This window comes from Tenrec ecaudatus, chromosome 16 (assembly GCF_050624435.1).
Source record: "Tenrec ecaudatus isolate mTenEca1 chromosome 16, mTenEca1.hap1, whole genome shotgun sequence".
Classification (NCBI taxonomy): domain Eukaryota; kingdom Metazoa; phylum Chordata; class Mammalia; order Afrosoricida; family Tenrecidae; genus Tenrec; species Tenrec ecaudatus.
Genome location: NC_134545.1, coordinates 775,571 through 794,589, shown reverse-complemented (window position 1 = coordinate 794,589; position 19,019 = coordinate 775,571). Strand labels below are relative to the sequence as shown.

The 19,019-nt window shown below is 60.0% G+C and overlaps 1 protein-coding gene across 3 annotated transcripts; it reads left to right on the top strand.

Moving 5' to 3' along the window:
- The first annotated feature begins 710 nt into the window (after positions 1–710).
- Positions 711–18,539, top strand: ULK1 (unc-51 like autophagy activating kinase 1). Of its 3 annotated transcripts, XM_075533774.1 has the most exons (28): positions 712–1,266; positions 1,350–1,442; positions 1,522–1,563; positions 10,365–10,397; positions 10,500–10,536; positions 10,806–10,979; positions 11,056–11,129; positions 11,198–11,299; positions 11,404–11,462; positions 11,544–11,626; positions 11,870–11,920; positions 12,146–12,228; positions 12,409–12,565; positions 12,673–12,733; positions 12,978–13,061; positions 13,209–13,331; positions 13,463–13,608; positions 13,704–13,790; positions 13,887–14,140; positions 14,720–14,913; positions 14,987–15,096; positions 15,178–15,327; positions 16,116–16,312; positions 16,431–16,600; positions 16,695–16,813; positions 16,936–17,093; positions 17,190–17,325; positions 17,424–18,539. In XM_075533774.1, the coding sequence occupies exons 1-28, from the start codon at positions 1,156–1,158 to the stop codon at positions 17,477–17,479; spliced, it is 3,144 nt and encodes a 1,047-aa protein (XP_075389889.1). In that variant the 5' UTR covers positions 712–1,155; the 3' UTR covers positions 17,480–18,539. The 3 variants fall into 3 exon arrangements, with proteins under 3 accessions (XP_075389888.1, XP_075389890.1, XP_075389889.1); XM_075533773.1 differs by having other exon boundaries at positions 711–1,266; positions 14,987–15,327; XM_075533775.1 differs by lacking the exon at positions 12,978–13,061 and having other exon boundaries at positions 711–1,266; positions 14,987–15,327.
- The last annotated feature ends 480 nt before the right edge of the window (positions 18,540–19,019 follow it).

The following is a 19,019-nucleotide window of genomic DNA, read 5'->3' as shown; positions in this document are numbered from 1 at the left end:
TCTCCGCCCACCCTCCCCTAATCCTCCTGGTATCTTCCAGCAAACAGCCAGATGCACAATCATTTACTGAACTTGTCGGGGCTGCTGGACCTATGGGCCAGTTCCCTGGGTTTTAGGGTGAGTTTTTCAGTGGAGAATTTGGCATTACGGTGGGGTCACCAGTCGGAGTGAAAAGCACCCCCTTTAGGGCAGCCATTCTTCTAAAAACGATTCGATGTAGGCCTCGGGCCCCTATAGCCGGGTGCTCACGGAGCTTTGTCCGAGTTGCCCTGAGAGAAAGCCCGGGAGGGCTGTCCCTCCATCGGCCGACACCCGCCTCCCACCTCCGCATCCCGCCCCGCTGCGCTCGCACTCCTGCCGGGGCGGACCCGTCTCTGCTCCGCCCCGCCCCGCCCAAGGCTCCGCCCACACCAGCCAACCACGAATCGCCGGCAACCCCTCTCTAGGTCACGCCCAATAACCCCAACCCATCACAGGCCCCGCCCCCGACGCAGTTCAAGCCCCGCCCCTTCCAAATAGAACCGCCCCACGAGCCTGTACACTGACGAGGCCCCGCCCCACCTCCAGCCCCCGTCTTTTTCGGTTCCCGACGGCCGACAGGCCCCGCCCCCTACGGGCATTCCTCCGGTCCACTTCGGAGGCCCCGCCCCGCCGCCCGACTCCGACGCCGGGAGGAGCCCGCCCCCGTCAGGCCCTGCCCGCCGGCCCGGGCGCTCAGTGCGTCTGCGCAGGCGTCTCAGGCTTGGAGGCCCGAGCGCCGCGGCTCTTTTGTTTCTCAGCCGGAGCCGGAGCCTGACAAAACTGGGACCCGCACCCGCTCCCTCGCCCTCGCCCTCGTCCGCGTCCGTAGTCTCGGACGGACAACCGCGGCCGACCCGCCTGGCGCGGCCCCCGAGACCCGCTGACCGACCCCGGTCCGCCGACCTGCCCCCGCGCTCCCGCGGCCTGTCCGGCCTGGGCCTGCCCCCTCCGGCCGCCGCGGCCGCCCCTCTTGGAGCCCCGGGGGCGCGCGGCCCCGATCATGCGCACGCGTTCGGCCCCGTCCGTTCGACGGGGCGCCCGGTCCGGCCCGCGCGCCCCCCCGGCCTCCGCCTGAACGCCCGGCTCGGACCGCTAGCGCCCCCCGGCCGCCGCGCCCCCGGCCCGGCCCGCGCCATGGAGCCCGGCCGCGGCGGCATGGAGACCGTGGGCAAGTTCGAGTTCTCGCGCAAGGACCTGATAGGGCACGGGGCCTTCGCCGTGGTCTTCAAGGGCCGCCATCGGGAGGTGAGGCCCGGCCGGCGCGGTGCGCGGGCCACTCGCTGGCCGTGGGGGTCGCCGCGCTGACCGACACTGGCCTTCCGTTCCAGAAGCACGATCTGGAGGTGGCGGTCAAGTGCATCAACAAGAAGAACCTGGCCAAGTCGCAGACGCTGCTGGGGAAGGAGATCAAGATTCTCAAGGTGAGCTGCGCGGCCCGGGCAGCGGCAGGGTGGTGGGCCCCCGGCCGGCGGGCCCTTGACAACCTGGCCTCTGCCCTAGGAGCTGAAACACGAGAACATCGTGGCCCTGTACGACTTCCAGGTAAGCGCTGGCTGCTGGCGGGCCGGGGTGGGGGCTGGGGAGGGCCAGACTGCTGGTGTCTGGCCAGCCAACCCCGTGCTGGTGGCGGGTTCTAGGCATGTTAGCCCCTGAAGGAAGGAGGCAGGATATGGAGTTCTGAGCTTAGGGTGCCTGGGGACCCCCCCCCCAAGCCTGGTGTTGGGCCAGGGGACGTTGGGTATTCTCCCACCGCCTTTGGCCGACTGGCTGGGACCACAGCCCAGTTGGGGGCCTGCTGACAGGGAGCCTGACCCCGTCATGGCCCTCCCAGGGCCGTCTGACCCAGTGGCCGTGACCCGTGAGGCTGGTGTCCAGTGCTGGCCTGGACAGCTTTGCTGCCGGCCCACCTGTCTGGGCAGGCTGTTTGTTGACACTGGCCGCCTTGCGTCAGCGGGCGGGGGAGGGGCCCTGGGAGAGTCCTTGTTAGCAGTTGGGCGGCCAGTGGTGGGGTGGTGGGAACAGGCAGCGGTGGGGACTGTGGAGCCCCCTCATGCCTGGCCGGGCAACTTGGCTGCCGTGGTAAGCTGTGCCCAGTGCTTGGCTCAGTGTTGGTTGAGGGACTGGGGACCCTGAATGACCAGCTTGGGGACCTGGAATCTGAGGTGGCAGATCTTCAGGCCAAAGTGCTGACTAATGGTTTTGAAACCTGTTTACTGAGGCTTCAGGGACCAGCCCCTGGCGGAGGGGAAGTTCCCAGGCACCCGGCTGTGTTTTGGTGGCCGCCTCCCTCTTTACTGTCTCCTCGCCCTCCCCCACCTCTCACCCCCTACCTTAAGAGCTTTGTGGTGGCCTCCAGTCCAGGGCTGACCATGCAGGAGGAGACTTGAGTGCAGGCCCAGGGCCTGTGTTGACAGCAGGTACCTGGAAACACAGGGACTGGCTTGGGGACATGATGTTCTGTGAGCCAAGAGGACAGCCCCTCCCACTCCCCCCCCCACCAGCTTCCTCCTGCCTTTCCTCTTCTCATTCTTGCTCTGTCTCTCCTCCTCTCCTGACCTTCCTCCTTCAAAAGCCTCTGTGGGGGGCCCAGGCTGGGCCTGTCCGTGAGAACCCAGAGAGCTTGGACGGTATCCGGCTGGCCATGGTGGCATCTCCATCCATAAGTGTCCAGAGGACAGTCCCAGGCAGGGCTGGCAACCCCCCCCCCACCACCACCACAATAACACTTCTGCCTGACCCAGGGGAGAGGTGTGCCTGGTGTATTACCCAGTCACCACTCCATCCCAGCTGGGCTACCCACACCTGGTTGTGGGTGCTGCCCACTTCCTCTTCTCAGAGGAAGTGCCCAGCGAGGCCAGTCACTGCTTCCCCGCCCAGCGGTTCAGGTTCCAGGACCCAGCTTTCCTAGTTGGCTCTGGCAGACGGACAAAACAAAAAGGATTTGCTTTAACAAATAGGTACTGTAGGACTGGGCTTAAGAAGCCAGCATTACAGATGGGAGTGCCCGTCAGTCAGGTGTGTGTCTTGCTCTCAGAGGCTTAGCCAGTGTTTCCAGGTCCCTCTGGGGCAGTTTGTAGGCAGGCAGGTAGGTGGGCCTGTACCTTCCTCACCGTACTTCATACCTCCTTCCCCGAATACACGGGGGCTTCAGAAAGTGTGGGAGAGTGGAGTTTAATCGTAGTGGCACCTTTTCCCCCCTTTTTTCACATAACTCTAAAGCTAACCCTTCCTCACCCTCAAATGGCTCTTCTCTCAGTACCTCTAAGAAGGCACCCCCACCCCTCCCCAGTCTGAAGTGGTCAACAGCTCAGAGTGGGGAGCCAGCGCTTGTTTTTGAATTGGGACGAGTCAGCTGGTCTCTGCACAGCAGGGCGTGGTGCCGGTCACCGTCCTCTGGTTCTTCTGGTCTCCGTTGTGGAGACTGATGTTGGGGTGCTCCCTCAGTGGGCTGATTGTTTTTAAGTGTCTTGGTTCTGGCCACTCTTCGGTCTGAATGATGAGAGACCCGTCGTCAGGCCATAGAAAGCTGCTCACAAGCCTTAAAGACCCCGTTGCCCCTCTCTGCAGTGGGATGTAGCCCACTGTGAGCTTCTGTCACCACAGTTGACTTTGGTGTGTCTCAGGACACTGGGGATTTTCAGATTGTTGCCCCTGTGTGCTCCCCTGCGTTCATGGATAGGTGTGCTATGAAGGTAAATACACATGTATAAATACTGTCTGTCACAACAACCTGTATTTGTGAGTCCATGCCCACCCCCTCTAGCCTGTCCAGTCTTCGTGTCCACCTTGAAGCACCTACTCCTGGGCCCCTACTGCAGTGGGGTTGTGTCTGTAGCGGTGTTTGCCTCTGTTACCTTGAGCCCTTTCAAACCTCCCAGTGTCTTCTGCCGCCATCGTTTTTTCCTAACCTCCCTCTCACTGTGTTCTGTTGCCCAACAGCCAGTGACCCCCACCGTCAGTTTCGTTTTGGATAAATAAAAACCTATTTATTTTTCATGACAGCAGCCTCATACAATCGTTACCCTTTATGTGCTTGACTGTTTTCCCTCAGCATGACGGCCTCGAGGTGGTTTTCATCCCATCACAGGCACGCACGCACACAGTTGAAGGGTTGTTTTTTCTTTTTCTGATTTATTGCAGTTTTCCACATATACATAATCCACATACACAATTCAATCATATCAAAATTGTACAATCATTACCACAATCACTGTTAGAACATTTCTCTCATGTCACCCTCTCCACCCATGATTAAATTGCCTCTGTCTCAAGGGTTTTCACACAGGCCTTTGATCCATCTTGAGTTTGTTTGATGTGTGGAGTAGGGTGTGGGTCCCATTTCATCCTTCTGCACATGGAGATCCAGTTTTGCCAGCACCGTTTATTATGAGACGACCCCTTCCCCATTTAATGGATGCTCCCAGACCTTGGTCAGCCAGCCATCCACGCTGCCCATAGGTAGATGCATTCCTCTGGGCCCTCAGGTTGGTCTAATAGCCTAGGCCGTTTAGACGGCCATGGCTGTGTGGTCGGTTCTGTGGTCAAAAGTGGCAGGCCTACTCTGTTCTTCGTGAGTCCATACTTTCCATTTAAAGTGGGTCATTTGTGTTTCCTGTCACTTTGAAGAATGGTAAGGCTGTAAATCTGGACGGAAGCAGATTGCCTCAACTTTTTCCTGAGGAGCAGCTGGTGGGTTTGAACCCTTGACTTTTTGGTTAGTAGCCAAACCCATGGCAGGACTCCTCATCTCTTTTTGTTGCAGCCCTGCTTGTTGCCTAGAGGTTGGCCCCTGTGATGCTCAGGAACCGGCATCCCTTAGTTTTGTTTTCCATTTGATGAGTGAGGTTCACTCTTTCTAGGTGTGTATTAAGCTTACCTCATGCCCCCCACCCACTGCCACCTAGTCGATTCCCACGCACAGCAGCACAATATAGAGTTTATGAGACTACATCTTTATGGGAGAAGATGGCCTCATTTTACTCCCTCAGATCAGCTGGTGGGTTTGAACTACCAGCCCCGTAGTTGGTTAGCATTTACCCAGCAGGTGCCGTCAGGGCACCTTCCACTTGTTCCCGAGATACATTCTTGTAGCAGGCTGGTCTTTTTCTTTCTTTTTCAGAATAGTTTGTTAGTATGTAATTTACATATCGTACAATTTGACCGTTCGATCATATTAAGGTTTATGCAACCATCACAATTTCAGAACATTTTCTGCTTGTACTCTTCGTTGTCCGAGCCTCATTTCCCCCATTCTCCCTTCCATGCCCCCAGGCACTTATTAACCCAGCTACCATCTCTATAGAGCTACCTGTCTTGGATATTGTACACAGAAAAGTCAGATAAAACATAAACAGGAAGCAGACAACCAAAAAGCCCAACCACTAGACAACATGTTACCGTGAGGTGCCATGGAGTCCGCCCCGACCCATCACGGCCCTGCACGGTGCTGCACCGTCCTCACAGCGGTACCTGGGCCTGAGCCCACTGATGCAGCCACTGTGTCCGTCTGTCTCCTTGAGGGCTCTTCCTCCACCTTACCAACCACGATGTGCTTCTTAGTCCTCAAAATAGCATCCTTGCTTTTCACTAAAGAGGTCTTGTGCAGTAGAATGAATGACATAATGCAGTAGGTCTCTTTATTTATTTTCTTACTGTAATAGGTCTTTTGATCTCAACTGCTGCTTCCATGAGCATTGATTCTGGATCCAAATAAGACACAATCCTTGATAACGTCAACCTTCTGTCCATTTTTCAGGACAAAATAAAGGAAACCAATCTGAAAGAAACAATATTAAAAGCTCTTTGCAGTTGAGTCGATGCCAACTTATAGGACCCTACAGAACAGGGTAGAACTGCCCCCGGGGGTTTCTGAGACACTTTTTTGTAAGGGTTTACATTTCTTTTTAATCATTTTATTGAGGGCTCGTACAATGCTTATTGCAACCCATACATCAATTGAATCAGGCATATTTGTACATATGTTGCCATCATTCTTTTCTAGACAGTTATTTTCTATTGAGCCCTTGGTATCAGCTCTTTTTTTCCCCCACCATCCTCCCCACCCTCGTGACCCCTTGATAGAGTATAAATTGTTATTTTCATCTATCACACCAACCACTGTTCCCCTGCTCCCATGGTTTCCATGTTCTTTCCCTGGAGGGGGGGGGTGTGGTTGTGGAGGGGGGGTGTGTGGTTGTGGAGGGGGTGTGTGGTTGTGGAGGGGGGTATGGTTGTGTCGATCATTGTGATCGGCTGTCCCTTCCCCTACCTCCCCTTTTCTTACCCATCTGGTATCTCTTCCCATTCCTGCCCCTGGGTTGCATGTGTCATGAGCTCTTTTATCTACACCTGTGTACATGCTCTAGTCCAGTCTGAAGTGAGAGGCAGCACGGGGTCAGGGTGGGGGGTGAGGAAGCCTTAGGAACCAGAGGAATATTGTGTGTTTCATGGGTGCTTTGCTGCACCCTGGCTGACTCATCCCTTCCCTGTGACCCCTCTGTGGAGATGTTCCATTGTCTCCAGATGGGCTTTGGGCCTCTGCTCTGACAGCCCCCCCCATCCTCTACCATATAGCTTTGTTTGTTTGATTGTTAAGGGTCTTCTGATGCCTGTTACCCGGTCCCGATGACACCTCATGACCGCACAGGCTGGTGTGCTTCTTCCTTGTGGGCTTGTTGCTTCTCTGCTGGATGGCCGCTTGTTTGGCTTCAAGCTTTTAAGACCCCAGATGCTATATCTTTTAATAGCTGGGCACCATCTGCCCTCTTTACCCCCTTTGCTTATGCACCCATTTTGTGTTTAGCTATTGTGTGGGAGGGTGAGTAGCTGAGGTGAACTCTTGATGGAGTAGAAAACCCTGTCTTTATCTTGTTGTGCAGCTGTTGGTTTTGTACTGAAACAACTTTAAAGTGGGTCAGAAGTGAGACCAAGTGATAAGGTATTACATTTTAATCTAACTGCATCTGCCATTATCTTTGCAATGCTCCTTGATAGCAAGGTCATTCACATCCCTGTGGTCCAGGGAACTCGCCCTAGGCTTAATCTGTGTGGGGTATGTTGGGCCCTGAGGGTAGACTTTCTCTTTCCTGAGCCCTGGAGACATCTTTTATTTACTTTTCTGGTCTGGGGAGGAGCCAGGTGGTTTAGTGGTTTCTTACTGGGCTGCTCACCTAAAGGGCAGCAGTTCAAAATTCCCGGCTGCCTTCCGGAAGAATGACAGGCCTTTTTATCCCCAGTAAAGAGTTAGTCTTGGAAACCCACTGGGGGCTGTGTGTCAGCATGGACCGAGGACAGTTAGCTTGTTGAGGGTTTTTGTGGGTGGTCTTGGGCAGCTCCCTTAGACCACTTGTGGTTCTCAGAGGCTGCAGGTCGATGGTTTGACTGCCTGGGCTAGCCTGTGTGCGGTGTCTGTAGCAGCAGCAGCAGCAGCACTGCTTCGTAAGAAGTGCTATGTCCGGACCCTCTGCATTGGAGTGGCCTGGGGGTGAGGGCTGTTCCAGAATGGTAGATCTGTATGGGAGCAGACAGCCTCGCTTTTCACTGGTAGAGCAGTCGGTGGTTTTAAACTGCTGACCTCTTGGTTGGCAGTCACAGGACGTGCTATGTGCATGCTGGGCTGAGGGATTTCCCAGAACTCTGTATTCGGGGAAAGAGCTCTTTGTTGGTGATGGGCTGCAGCTATTGCTCTGTGAGTGGTTTTTGTCTGTTATGGCTCTGGCCCGTCCCCAGCCTTTTCCATTTGCCATGAGAATAGGTACCCGTTCAGACCAGATACCTGGGAACTGGACTCCAATACCACTCTGTGTCCATCTACCCAAGGGGTCGAGTCGGCTCTACCTGGCTCTCCTCATCCGGGTGTGCCTGTGAGGTAGAGCGAGCTGCGCTGTGTCTGGACTTGCCCAAGCCCCAGGAAAGTGGCTGCCCCTGCACTCAGGCTCTGGGCTCTACTGCCTGGCCATGCCCTGCACCGTGTGGCTAGGAGGGCCTTGCTCCTTCTGAGGCCAGCATGCAGTCTGGCTGGTTCACTGCATGGTGACTCACCATGCTCTGCAGACAGACCCGGGCTTGTGGGGCGCCGATTCCTGGGAGCTGCAGCGGGGGTCTGAGCCTGGCTGCTCTTGGCTGAGGCACTGATGGACACAGTGGTCTCTTCAGACGTGGCACTGCCTCTCAGCAACAGGTGCTCGCAGGTATCTGCCCTAAAGCTCCAGGCTTCCTTGTAGTCGCCTCCCCCAAACCGTCCCCTCCCCACCCCCCCAGCTCCATGAGACCTTGTTTCTGCCACTCCTAGGAGCTTTTGTCCTCATCCACCCTGCTTGATCCCAGATGGAAGCCACACTGCGCCCACACCCTCTTGCCAAGCTGTTCTTGGGTGCCTGGCTGACCTATCGCACTGTGACTCTAGGCCCCAGGGAAGAGTTATGAAGGGGTTTCAGAGAATGTGGGGAAATGCCATTATCTTATTTCCCAGGTCCCACAAGCTGGTACTAAACACACTGACTATGCAGGTCACCTGGTGGACCAGGAGGCCTGTGTACGCCTATGGTTCCTGGGCTCCTAGCCTTCTTCCCCTAGAGGGCGGGACCTTCTGGTGGGGTGGGGTGGGGGTGGAAGCCGCCCCTGGCGTGCAGGCCCCTGGGAGCAGGCACAAGGCCAATGGGAGCTCCTGGGGAAGCGCTGGGCTGGGCAGCCTTCCTTCCTGCCAGTTCCACTGCCCCTGACTAACCTTGTGACCCTGTGTCCCTGGCCCTGAACCATCTCCAAGGAACCAAGACTGAGGTCCTTTCTGGTCAAGTACAGACTGTAACGATTGCCAAGCACAAAGCAGCCGCCAGCGACTGGGGCTGTGCAGGCCGCGTGGCTGGCTATCCCCTTTCCCGGTGCCCAGGGCCTGCCTACTGCGTCCAGCCCAGGATCGCCAAGCATAGGGGCTGGTGGGGTGAGGAGCCGGGCTCCTGAGGGCAGGCGTGGTGGCTTTCTACGTGCTCCAAGGCTTGTCTGGCTACACGCACAGCCGTCCACTTGGGAGCCAGGCCCAGCAGACATGGCCTGTCCCTCTGGCACCTGTGTCTGTCCAGTGAGTCATGGCCTCCTCAAAACGGGTGGCAACTTGGTGGCAGGCCTGGGAGGGGGCCGGGCAGGTGTGGCCTGCTGCTGAGCTGCCGCTGGCTTCCTGGAACCTGGGAAGCCACTTCATCTTCACAGCAACCTCCCTGCAGGCCCCCCAGGGCCCCCCCCCCCATACAGGGGGAGGCAGCACAGGTGGCTCCTGCTCAGGTCCTGGCACCACGCACACTTCTTGTTCACAGGGACACTGCCTTTAGAAGACCTCTGTTCAGGCCCCAGCTCCCAGGCAGGACCCCAGAGCTTCTCAGGATGCAAGGGGTGTGGGGAGTCTTTCTTGTGGGCCCTGGATGCTGACAGGTCCCTTTGAGAAGGTGGTTAGAGGTGGGTCTCCCTGGAAATGCACTTGGGAAGAGGAAGCTGGTGGTACCTGGGCCAGACTGTGGGGTCATGGGCGAGACGCTCCTCAGGTGTGGTGGTACATGAGGGTGCTGGGGACCCAGTGGGCTTGGGAAGAGGGCGGGATCTTGGGGCAGCGACGGTGCTGGAAGTGGGATGGGTGGGCAGGTCTTGGGCTGCAGTCTGCCCTGGGGCACTGCTGCTGCACCCCTTCCCTTGAATATTGTGCGTGGGGGGAGGGGCTCTTTAATCTCTGGAGACCCACTGTCCTCCCCCATCTCCTCTGGGTGCTGCCTGGCCTGGGGGGTGAATGGGGTCCTGGGTGGCACTATGGCTGAGTAACTGGGTCTAAGAGCCTGCCTGTGGGTCAGGTGGGGCCTCTGCTCCTGGAGGGTGTCACTGTCTCCCCACGGATTTGGGGTTCCGCTTTTCTGCCTTCTCTGCTTGTGAGTATGGCTGGCTTTCACTCCTGGGCTGTGCTGACTAGAGTAGCTACCCCCAATCTGGACACCCCTTTACCCCCCCAGACCCTGCCAGGCACTGTCTCTGGGAGAGCAGTCCAAGCCTGCTTCTTGGGGTCTCTTGTAGCCGTCCTGCCCTGCTGCAGCCGCAGGGCCAGTAGGCCCCGGCGATTGCTGGGCTCTGGAGGCCCCTGTACTTCAGTTATGCCCTTCCCTGGAGTGTGGGCTTGGGCACCTGGCCATCCCTGCCCACCCAGCCCTGCTCAGGCCTGTGCTCAGCCCAGGTGCCAGGGTTCCAGGGTAGCTCTCTGGAAGAAGAAAGGACAGCTGGACCAGGGGGCTGTGGGGCACTGCCCCTGAGGCCTGTGACCTGGTCGGTGGTGCCCCGTGCCCTTCACCCCATCTTGTTGTGTCTTCCAGGAAATGGCCAGTTCTGTCTACCTGGTCATGGAGGTGAGTTGCTCCTCTGAAGAGGTGGGGAGGGTGGGGCAGGGCATCAGGCAGAGGGCCCAGCCCTGGGGTAACCCCTGCCCACGGCGGTCTGCTCTCTCCTAGTACTGTAATGGCGGGGACCTGGCTGACTACCTGCACAGTGAGTGGACCTGGCCGAGGATGGTGGGGCCCGACAGGGGACTCCAGGCTGTGGGTGCTCCCTCCTCACACCTGCTAGGGGAAGGACTGGGCTGAGGCCAGTCTTCCTACAGGGCCCATGCTGGGTGGTGTCGGGACTTTTCCATGGCTGGTGGACTTGGGTGTTTGTGTGTGGATCTGCATGGTGTGTGCATGTGTGCCCATGTGCTCCTGGCCTCCCAGGTGGGGTTGCATTTACCCTGCTGAACAGCTGCATGCATCCCCCTGCAGCCATGCGCACCCTCAGCGAGGACACCATCCGGCTATTCCTGCGGCAGATCGCGGGCGCCTTGCAGCTCCTGCACAGCAAGGGCGTCATCCACCGCGACCTCAAGCCGCAGAACATCCTGCTGTCCAACCCCGGCGGCCGCCGCGCCAACCCCAACAACATCCGCATCAAGATTGGTGTGGCCCGCACCCAGGGGGTGTGGGGGGCACGGGGACACACCGTGGGTCAGTCCTGACGTGTCTTTCTGCGCAGCCGACTTCGGGTTCGCGCGTTACCTGCAGAGTAATATGATGGCGGCCACGCTGTGCGGCTCCCCTATGTACATGGTGCGTCCGGGCCCTGGGGGGAGGGAGCTCTGCCCTGCGTTGGCTGAAGGCTGGCCCCCACCTCACAGGCCCCGGAGGTCATCATGTCCCAGCACTACGATGGCAAGGCGGACCTGTGGAGCATCGGCACCATCGTGTACCAGTGCCTGACGGGGAAGGCGCCCTTCCAGGTACACCAGGGCTCCCGAGGACACCCATGTGGGCACGCTGGAGGCGGGGTTGAGGCAGGACTGGGGCTCCCCTGGCCTCTGCACTCAGACTCCAATCCTTGCAGGCCAGCAGCCCGCAGGACCTGCGCCTCTTCTACGAGAAGAACAAGACGCTGATCCCCGCGTAAGTGTCTCTCTGAGGCCCAGGCAGGTAGGGGCTCCTCCTCTGCAGAGTCCCACGTGTTCATGTTGCCCATCCCACCAGCATCCCGCGGGAGACTTCACCCCATCTGAGACACCTGCTTCTGGCGCTGCTGCAGCGGAACCACCGGGACCGCATGGACTTTGGTGCGGCCCCGCCCCTCCCTAGAGGACAGTGAAAGTCGAGGGGTGGAGGGGCCCTCATCCACGGACAGCTGTGGGTGCATGGGGTGTGCTTGGGGTGGGGACCACTCACCCTTGGAACGCCGAGCCGGAGGCCCCTCCCCTTTGCATGGACAGCAGAGCCCGCATCCCTGAGGGGCGGAGCTGGGGGCATGGGAGATGGGGTCTGACGCCCTGGAGGCCTCCCTGAGCTCTCTTCTTCCACAGACGAGTTTTTCCACCACCCATTCCTCGACGCAAACGCCTCCATTAAGAAGTGTGAGTTTTCACTTGTTGCCCTAGTCATGGTCAACCGAGGTGGGCTGCCCCCGTGACTGCCTGTGCTGGGGGAGATTGGAGCTGTAACCCCCTGTGGCCCCTGTCCAGCCTGGGTGATTTTGCTCAGAACTTCCTCCCCAGGGCCCACTGGTCCCAGTGGGCATGACTGCTATGGGGAGACATGGGGGGTGGGAAGGAAGGAGGAGTGACTGGTGCCTCCCACAGCGCCCCCAGTGCCCGTGCCCTCGTACCCCAGCTCTGGCTCCAGCTCCTCCAGCAGCTCCACCTCACACCTGGCCTCGCCCCCTGTGAGTTGCCATCCCGAATGGGCTCTCCCTGGGCCGTGGCCCGGCGTGGTCACCGGGAGGGTGATATGTCCAGCAGTGCAGACACACTGCACAGGGGAGCAGCAGAGAGGTGGCCCTAAGGACTCATGGGGTGGGGGCAGTGCCACTTTGAGGTCCTAGCTCACTGCCCACCTTGTCTAGTCCCTGGGGGACATGCAGCAGCTGCAGAAGACGCTGACCTCACCAGCCACTGTCGCCGCCGCCGCCTTCCTGCAAGGCTCCAGGGACTCAGGTGGCAGCAGTAAGGACTCCTCCTGTGACACGGATGACTTCGTCATGGTTCCAGCCCAGTTCCCAGGTGGGTGCAGTGGGGCCACCCCTCACCGTGTCCCTCCTAGGGGGGTTGAAAAGAGGGCAGGGATACTGGTGGGGGCTGGTGCCACCTCACCCTGTCCCTTCCCACAGGTGACCTGGGTGCTGAGGCAGCTGGAGCCAAGCCCCCCCCAGACAGCCTGCTGTGCAGTGGGTAAGGCTGGCCGCCCCTCCCCCACCTGCCGGTGGTCCTGGGGGAAGGAGTGCTCTGGGGAGGAGCGGCTCTGCCCCGTCAGGCTTCAGGCATCGATCGGGGAAGGGCGAGGCGTCCCCCCTCTCAGCTTCCTGGGCCCCCCCCCCCATGCTGTTCTTGGGGGGCAGGGGCGGCTTCAGGTCTGTGACACCTTTGGCTTGATTGTCCTGCCTGTGCCCTTTGTCAACTGCCCCTCCCCCCCCAGGAGTTCCCTAGTGGCCTCTGTTGGCCTGGACAGCCATGGCCGGACCCCATCCCCACCTTACAGTGGCTCTCCCAGCCCCTCAGGGTGAGCGGCCCACCTGGGCAGCCCCAGTGGGTGGGAGCTGGCGGGCCAGCAGGTCCTTGAGTCTGGGTTCCCTCACTTCTCTGCCCAGGCGGGAGGGTACCCACACCAGATAGTTTCATGACCCCTGGTACTGTTCTCTGTCCCCAGCCGGGCCGGCCCCTCAGTCAGCAGGTACGGCGTGTCCGTCCCCATCCCGGTGCCCACACAGGTGCACAATTACCAGCGCATCGAGCAGAATCTGCAGTCCCCGGGCCAGCACGGGGCCCCCCGGTGAGTTGTCGGTACCCACAGATCACTGCAGCAGCCCCTCTCTGGAGGTCTTGGCAGGCAGCGATGGCACAGTGCTACAGGTGTGCTGATGGGTCAGTGTGGGTGCTCCTCTCACTGCCGCCTGCCCCCAGGTCCGCCGCCGTCCGCAGGTCGGGCAGCACCAGCCCCCGAGGCTTTGCCAGGGCCAGCCCCTCGCCCCCATCCTATGCAGAGCACGGCACCCTGGCCAGGAAGTTTCCCCTGGGCGGGGCTCGCCCTTATACGCCTTCTCCCCAAGGTGAGGCTGGGGTTGGGGATCCCTGTGCTCGAGCTAGGGGTGGGGGTGTCCTTTTCTGTAGCTCTGACCTGCCTGACCCTTTCCCTTCTCCATAGTGGGAACCATCCCCGAGAGGCCAGGCCTGAGCGGAGGGCCTTCCCCACAAGGAGCTGAGATGAGGGCTGGCAAGTTCCCTCGGCCAGGTGCGTGGGCTCACCTCAGACCAAGGAGGCTAACCTGGGGGTCCTGCTATGTGACAGCGTGGGGGTGGGCTTGACCTGAGCTATCCTTCCCGCCAGGCTCCTCTGCACCCGAACACTCTCCCCGCACCACCGGCCTGGGCTGCCGCCTGCACAGCGCCCCCAATCTCTCTGACCTGCACGTCGTGCGCCCCAAGCTACCTAAGCCCCCCACGGACCCGCTGGGCATTGCCTTTGGCCCCCAGCAGGCTAGCCCCCCGCTGCCAGCCTGCCGTCCCCTGCGTGGCTCACCCAAGTTCTCTGACTTCCTGCAGCGCAGCCCCCTGCCCCCAATCCTGGGCTCCCCCACGAAGGTAAGCGCTACAACACCTCGGAGACTGCCTGCCCTGGGCTGAGGGCTGCCCGCCTGTGCCCCCCTGCTAGGCTCAGCCACGGGGAGGCCACTCAGAGACCCTGAGCTCGGCCTACCCAGTGCCTTGTTGGTGGGCCGAGTAGCTGGTCAGCCTCAAGGCTCCCAGGTTGTGGCCAGCCACTGCTAAGGGTCCCGTCTATGAGTGCTACCCACAACCCTGTTTCCTGCCCCCACTCTCCCCACCCCTCCCAGCCTGCGGCTGCTTCCCGGCCCTCATATACTCATAAAGTAGCACTCTCTGGCTCTGCAGACAAGACAGTCTGGCCTTTCCTTGAGAGCCCCAAAATGGAGCACATTGTGAACTGTAGAAGGGGTTCAGGAGCTGGTTGGGGCTGCCTTTTGGTGAGAGCCAGAGTGTAGCTGCCTCAGGAAAGCAGACTGCCTGGTCCCACCCATCCTCCCAGACCGCCTTGCCGTACCCACAGGGAGGGACTGCAGTCCTGGAACCGGTAGGGCACCAAGTTCCCCCTGACAGGCCACACTGCACCTGGCACTCATGCCATACTCCCCTCCCCCCCAGGGTGGCCCTTCCTTTGATTTCCCGAAGACACCCAGCTCTCAGAACCTGCTGGCCCTCTTGGCCCGGCAGGGCATGATGGTGGCACCCCCCCGGAACCGCACGCTTCCCGACCTCTCGGAGGGGGGCCCCTTCCCAGCACAGCCTTTGGGTCCTGGGCTCCGCCCCCCCGAGGAGGCCAAGGGCCCGTTTGGCAGGTGAGCTGGGTGCCTCTGGGTGGAGCTGGTGGGTGGCTGTGGGTGGTGAGGGCAGCCTGTCCCTGTCACGCAGGTCTCTGAGTACCGGCCGCCTCACCGACCTGCTCCTGAAGGCGGCCTTTGGTGCCCAGGCTCCAGACTCAGGCAGCACTGACAGCCTGCAGGAGAAGCCCATGGAGATCGGTGGGTGCCTGGGGCCAGGCTGGGTCCCTGGGCACAGCAGCAGGCTCCCAGTGACCCTCAGCCCACCTCTCGCCCTCCCAGCACCCTCTGCTGGCCTTGGAGGGAACCTGCACCCTGGGTCCCGAGCAGGGGGTGCCAGCAGCCCTTCCCCTGTGGTGTTCACCGTGGGGTCGCCCCCCAGCGGGACCACGCCGCCTCAGGGCCAGGGCCCCCGCACCCGCATGTTCTCAGGTGAGGCCTCCTCCCTGGCTCGGGGGCTGGGTCTCTATTCTCCGAGTATTGTATTTATGTTGGGCTAGGCTAGGCCCCTTTCCCGCGCCCCTTGCTGGTCCTGGGTCTGTTTTCCCCTTCCTCAACTCGCCCCTCTATGAGGTCCTGCCCCATGTCAGGATGGGTCTTAAGGGACAATTGTGTAATTGAAGGAAAGAAATTAAGAGTCAGACAAAAGTTTTGGGGTCCCTGCCTCCATGGTGTCAGAAACCAGGTCCAGGCAGGAGAATGACATTCAAGCCTCCCCTAATTGCCGGTAACCACATACATGACAAAATAGGCTGTACCCTAACCCTAGAGACCCCTGAGTTCATTGGAGGAGTAACTTAACACCAGTGCTGGGGGTGAGTGAGGGGGAGGGACTGTCCCCTGAGTGGGGAGAACAATAGCACATGTCCGCCCTATAAAGCTGCTGGCAGATAGCAATCAATCAGCCACGGGCTTGTAAGAGGTCACTTTAAGAAAGCACTGTTAGAGGAGGACATTGTGGGGGTTTAGTATTATGAGAGCGTGATTGGGACTCATTTCTAGCTCACAAGTGTGAAGGCCTCCCTCCACCCAGAACCTTGGTCTCCCAGGCTTTTTAAATATGAGAGTAAGAATTTGTCCACATAACACTCTTCCCATTCACATTTCTCACACTCTTCTGCATCCCGGTGCCCTTTCCCCGTGGTCTTGGGTCGGCATCCCCTCCCTCCTTGGGTTGCCCCTTTGCTTCCCAAGACCCCTCACGGTGCCATCTCTCACAGTGGGCTCCTCAAGCTCCCTCAGCTCTGTTGGCTCCTGCTCTGGGCGCCACCTGCTGCCCGGGACTTGTAGCGAGGGCACTGCTGCTGAGCCCTCCTCCCTGGTACACGGCTGCAGCTTCGCAGACCCCCTTGCTGCCAACCTAGAGGGGGTCGTGACCTTTGAAGCCCCGGACTTGCCAGAGGAGACGCTGATGGAGGTGAGCGCACTGAGGGCAGGGCCAGGCTGGGTACCATCCCCATGGGGAGGGAGGCGCTGCTGTCTGGTCAATGCTGACCCCTGACCCCGTGCCCCCCGCCTCACCCACCCTTCTCCAGCAAGAACACACGGAGATGCTGCACAGCCTGCGCTTCACGCTGACCTTCGTCCAGCATGTGCTGGAGATAGCCGCCTTCAAGGGCAGTGCTGGCGAGGCTGGCGGCCCCGAGTCCCCACTGCAGGAGAGCCTGGTGGCCGACCAGATCAGCCTGCTGAGCCGAGAGTGGAGGTGCGTGGGCAAGGGGCAAGTGGCACCTACGGGGGGTCAAGGGGGTGGGACGGGGGACGGGGAGCAGGTCACCCTGACAGACTCCTTCCTTCAGCTTTGCGGAACAGCTGGTGCTGTACCTTAAGGTGGCCGAGCTGCTCTCGGCAGGGCTGCAGACGGCCATTGAGCAGATCCGAGCTGGCAAGCTCTGCCTCTCGTCCACCGTGAAGCAGGGTGAGCCAGGGGCGAGCAGGGGAATCTCCAGGGTGCGGGCACTGGTGCCGGTGGGTGTGTGGGTGCTGACCTCGGCCCTGAGCCGCAGACCAGGCACCTGACCTACCCTGGCTGGCCCACAGTCGTGCGGAAGCTGAACGAGCTGTACAAGTTGAGCGTGGTGTCCTGCCAAAGCCTGAGCCTGCGGCTGCAGCAGTTCTTCCTGGACAAGCAGCGGCTCATGGACCGTGTGCACAGCATCACGGCCGAGAAGCTCATCCTCAGCTACGCTGTGCAGACGGTGTGCCCAGGGGCAGGAGCGGGCGCAGTTGGGCTAGGCGGAGCCAAGGCGGCCTCATGCAACCCACCTCACCCTACCCCACCTCATCTTACGCAGGTGCAGTCAGCAGCGCTGGATGAGATGTTTCATCACCGAGAAGACTGTGTGCAGCGATACCACAAGGCTTTGCTGCTCATGGAGGGGCTGCAGCAGATGCTCAGTGACCAGGCTGACGTGGAGAACATCGCCAAGTGTGAGCACTCGGGGGGTTGGGGGGTCAGGGGTATGGCCAAGTGTGAGCACAGGCCCTCCAGATGTAGCGCCCCTCACTCATACTTTCCTCCCCTACAGGCAAGCTGTGCATTGAGCGGAGACTCTCTGCCCTGTTAACTGGCCTCTGCGCCTGACCCCGGGCCCCAAACTGTGGGCAGGACACTGACCTGCAGGCTCCACTACAGGGGACCAGGTGGAGGGGTCTGAACACGTGTGCGGGACTGCCTGCCCTGCTGGTCATCACGGGCCTCATTGTGGACTGCAGGACACCAGGGAAGGCCACCTGGACCTTCCGGCGATGGTGCTCAGTTGAGACTTGTGCAGCAAATGCTCAGAATCCCAGAGCTTCCCCCGCTGCCACAGTTGGCACGGGCATGTCCTTCCATGCATCTGGACTGACCAGGACCCAGGGTGGGTCTGACTGTCCACAGACAGTCAAAGCCAAAGCTGCTGCCCTGGGCCCCTGGCCGACCTCCTGGCTCCACTCCTCTCTGGGACCCCATGCCCACCCACCAGCGTTGTAACCCACGAGCACTTTATGCAGTAGATGCTGGGGCAGAAGGACCGCTGGGGCCGGCCCCTGTTCCTGGTGTTGCACTACAGGTGTGTACATAGCCATATACATACGTACATATATAAATAGTCCACAAGCGTGCCCCGGGGCCATCAGAGGCCAGGTTCTCAGCCCCCCTCACACTTTAGTCCGAAGCACATTTTGTTTCTCCTGTTACTTGTTTCGAGTTCTTTAACAAGAAAACCAATAGTTGTTGAGGGACATTTGGCAGAGGGAGGACGAGTCTGGTGGGCAGGAGAGGTGGAGGGCCCAGGGAGGCTCCTGTCTCAACCACAGCAACTGTGGGTGGCCCAGAGACCTGGCCGAGTCACCTCCATGCCCCGTTGGCTGTGGTGTAAAAAGTGTGTATATCTATGTATGTGTACATATATACACAGCTATTTTCTTCTCAATACTTGAAACGTTGCCGCTGTGCCGGGGGGAGAAGGAGCACCCGGCTGCCTGCCCCCTCGGGGGCTGTCCAGCTGCCCACAGAGTGTTTACAGAGGACACCTGAAGATCGTGTATTTCTAACCCTACCAGGCTCTCCATCCTGGTCCCTCCACAGATTGTGTGTGGTTTTTAAACCCGTTGGCTTTCAATTGTCATACCTGTAACCTGAATAAACCTTTGGAATTGTTGACGTGTTGTTACTCGGTCTCACTCTTGGGTGGGGGTGGTGAGTGCCCAGGACCCCCACCCTCTGACCCGGCTCGGTGTCAGAGTGCCCAGCTGGCACTTCCGGTGAGGGAGGTGGGTGGGGGTTGGGTAATCTGGAGGCACAGGATGGGCTCAGGAGTCAGCGCCCCAACTTGGCCGCCCCCCAGGAGCTCAGCCCAGCGGCTGCGCGAGACAAGCCCCGCCCACTCAACCCCGCCTGTCGGCCTGCTGAGAGCTGGGCGTGGGCGGAGCCACGCCTACAGCGCAGCCAGCCAGTCACAGCTGTAGCACGCTCGGCTACGTCCCTGCCATTGGCCCGCTCGCTCAGCCTATCCGTGCCCCTAGCCCCTGCTTCCATCGGGAGGGCGGCCCGGTGCTCCAGGCCCCGCCCCCAGGCTGCTCGGCCCCGCCCCCAGGCTGCTCGGCCCCGCCCCCAGGCTGCTCTCCCCGCCCCAAGCCCT

Bases quoted from the DNA above. Each gene is read 5' to 3' on its own strand.
- ULK1 (XM_075533773.1), top strand. From the start codon at position 1,156: ATGGAGCCCGGCCGCGGCGGCATGGAGACCGTGGGCAAGTTCGAGTTC. The intron at 11,463-11,543 runs GTAAGTGTCTCT...CCATCCCACCAG, and splicing joins AACAAGACGCTGATCCCCGC to CATCCCGCGGGAGACTTCAC. The intron at 12,566-12,672 runs GTGGGTGCAGTG...CCCTTCCCACAG, and splicing joins GGTTCCAGCCCAGTTCCCAG to GTGACCTGGGTGCTGAGGCA.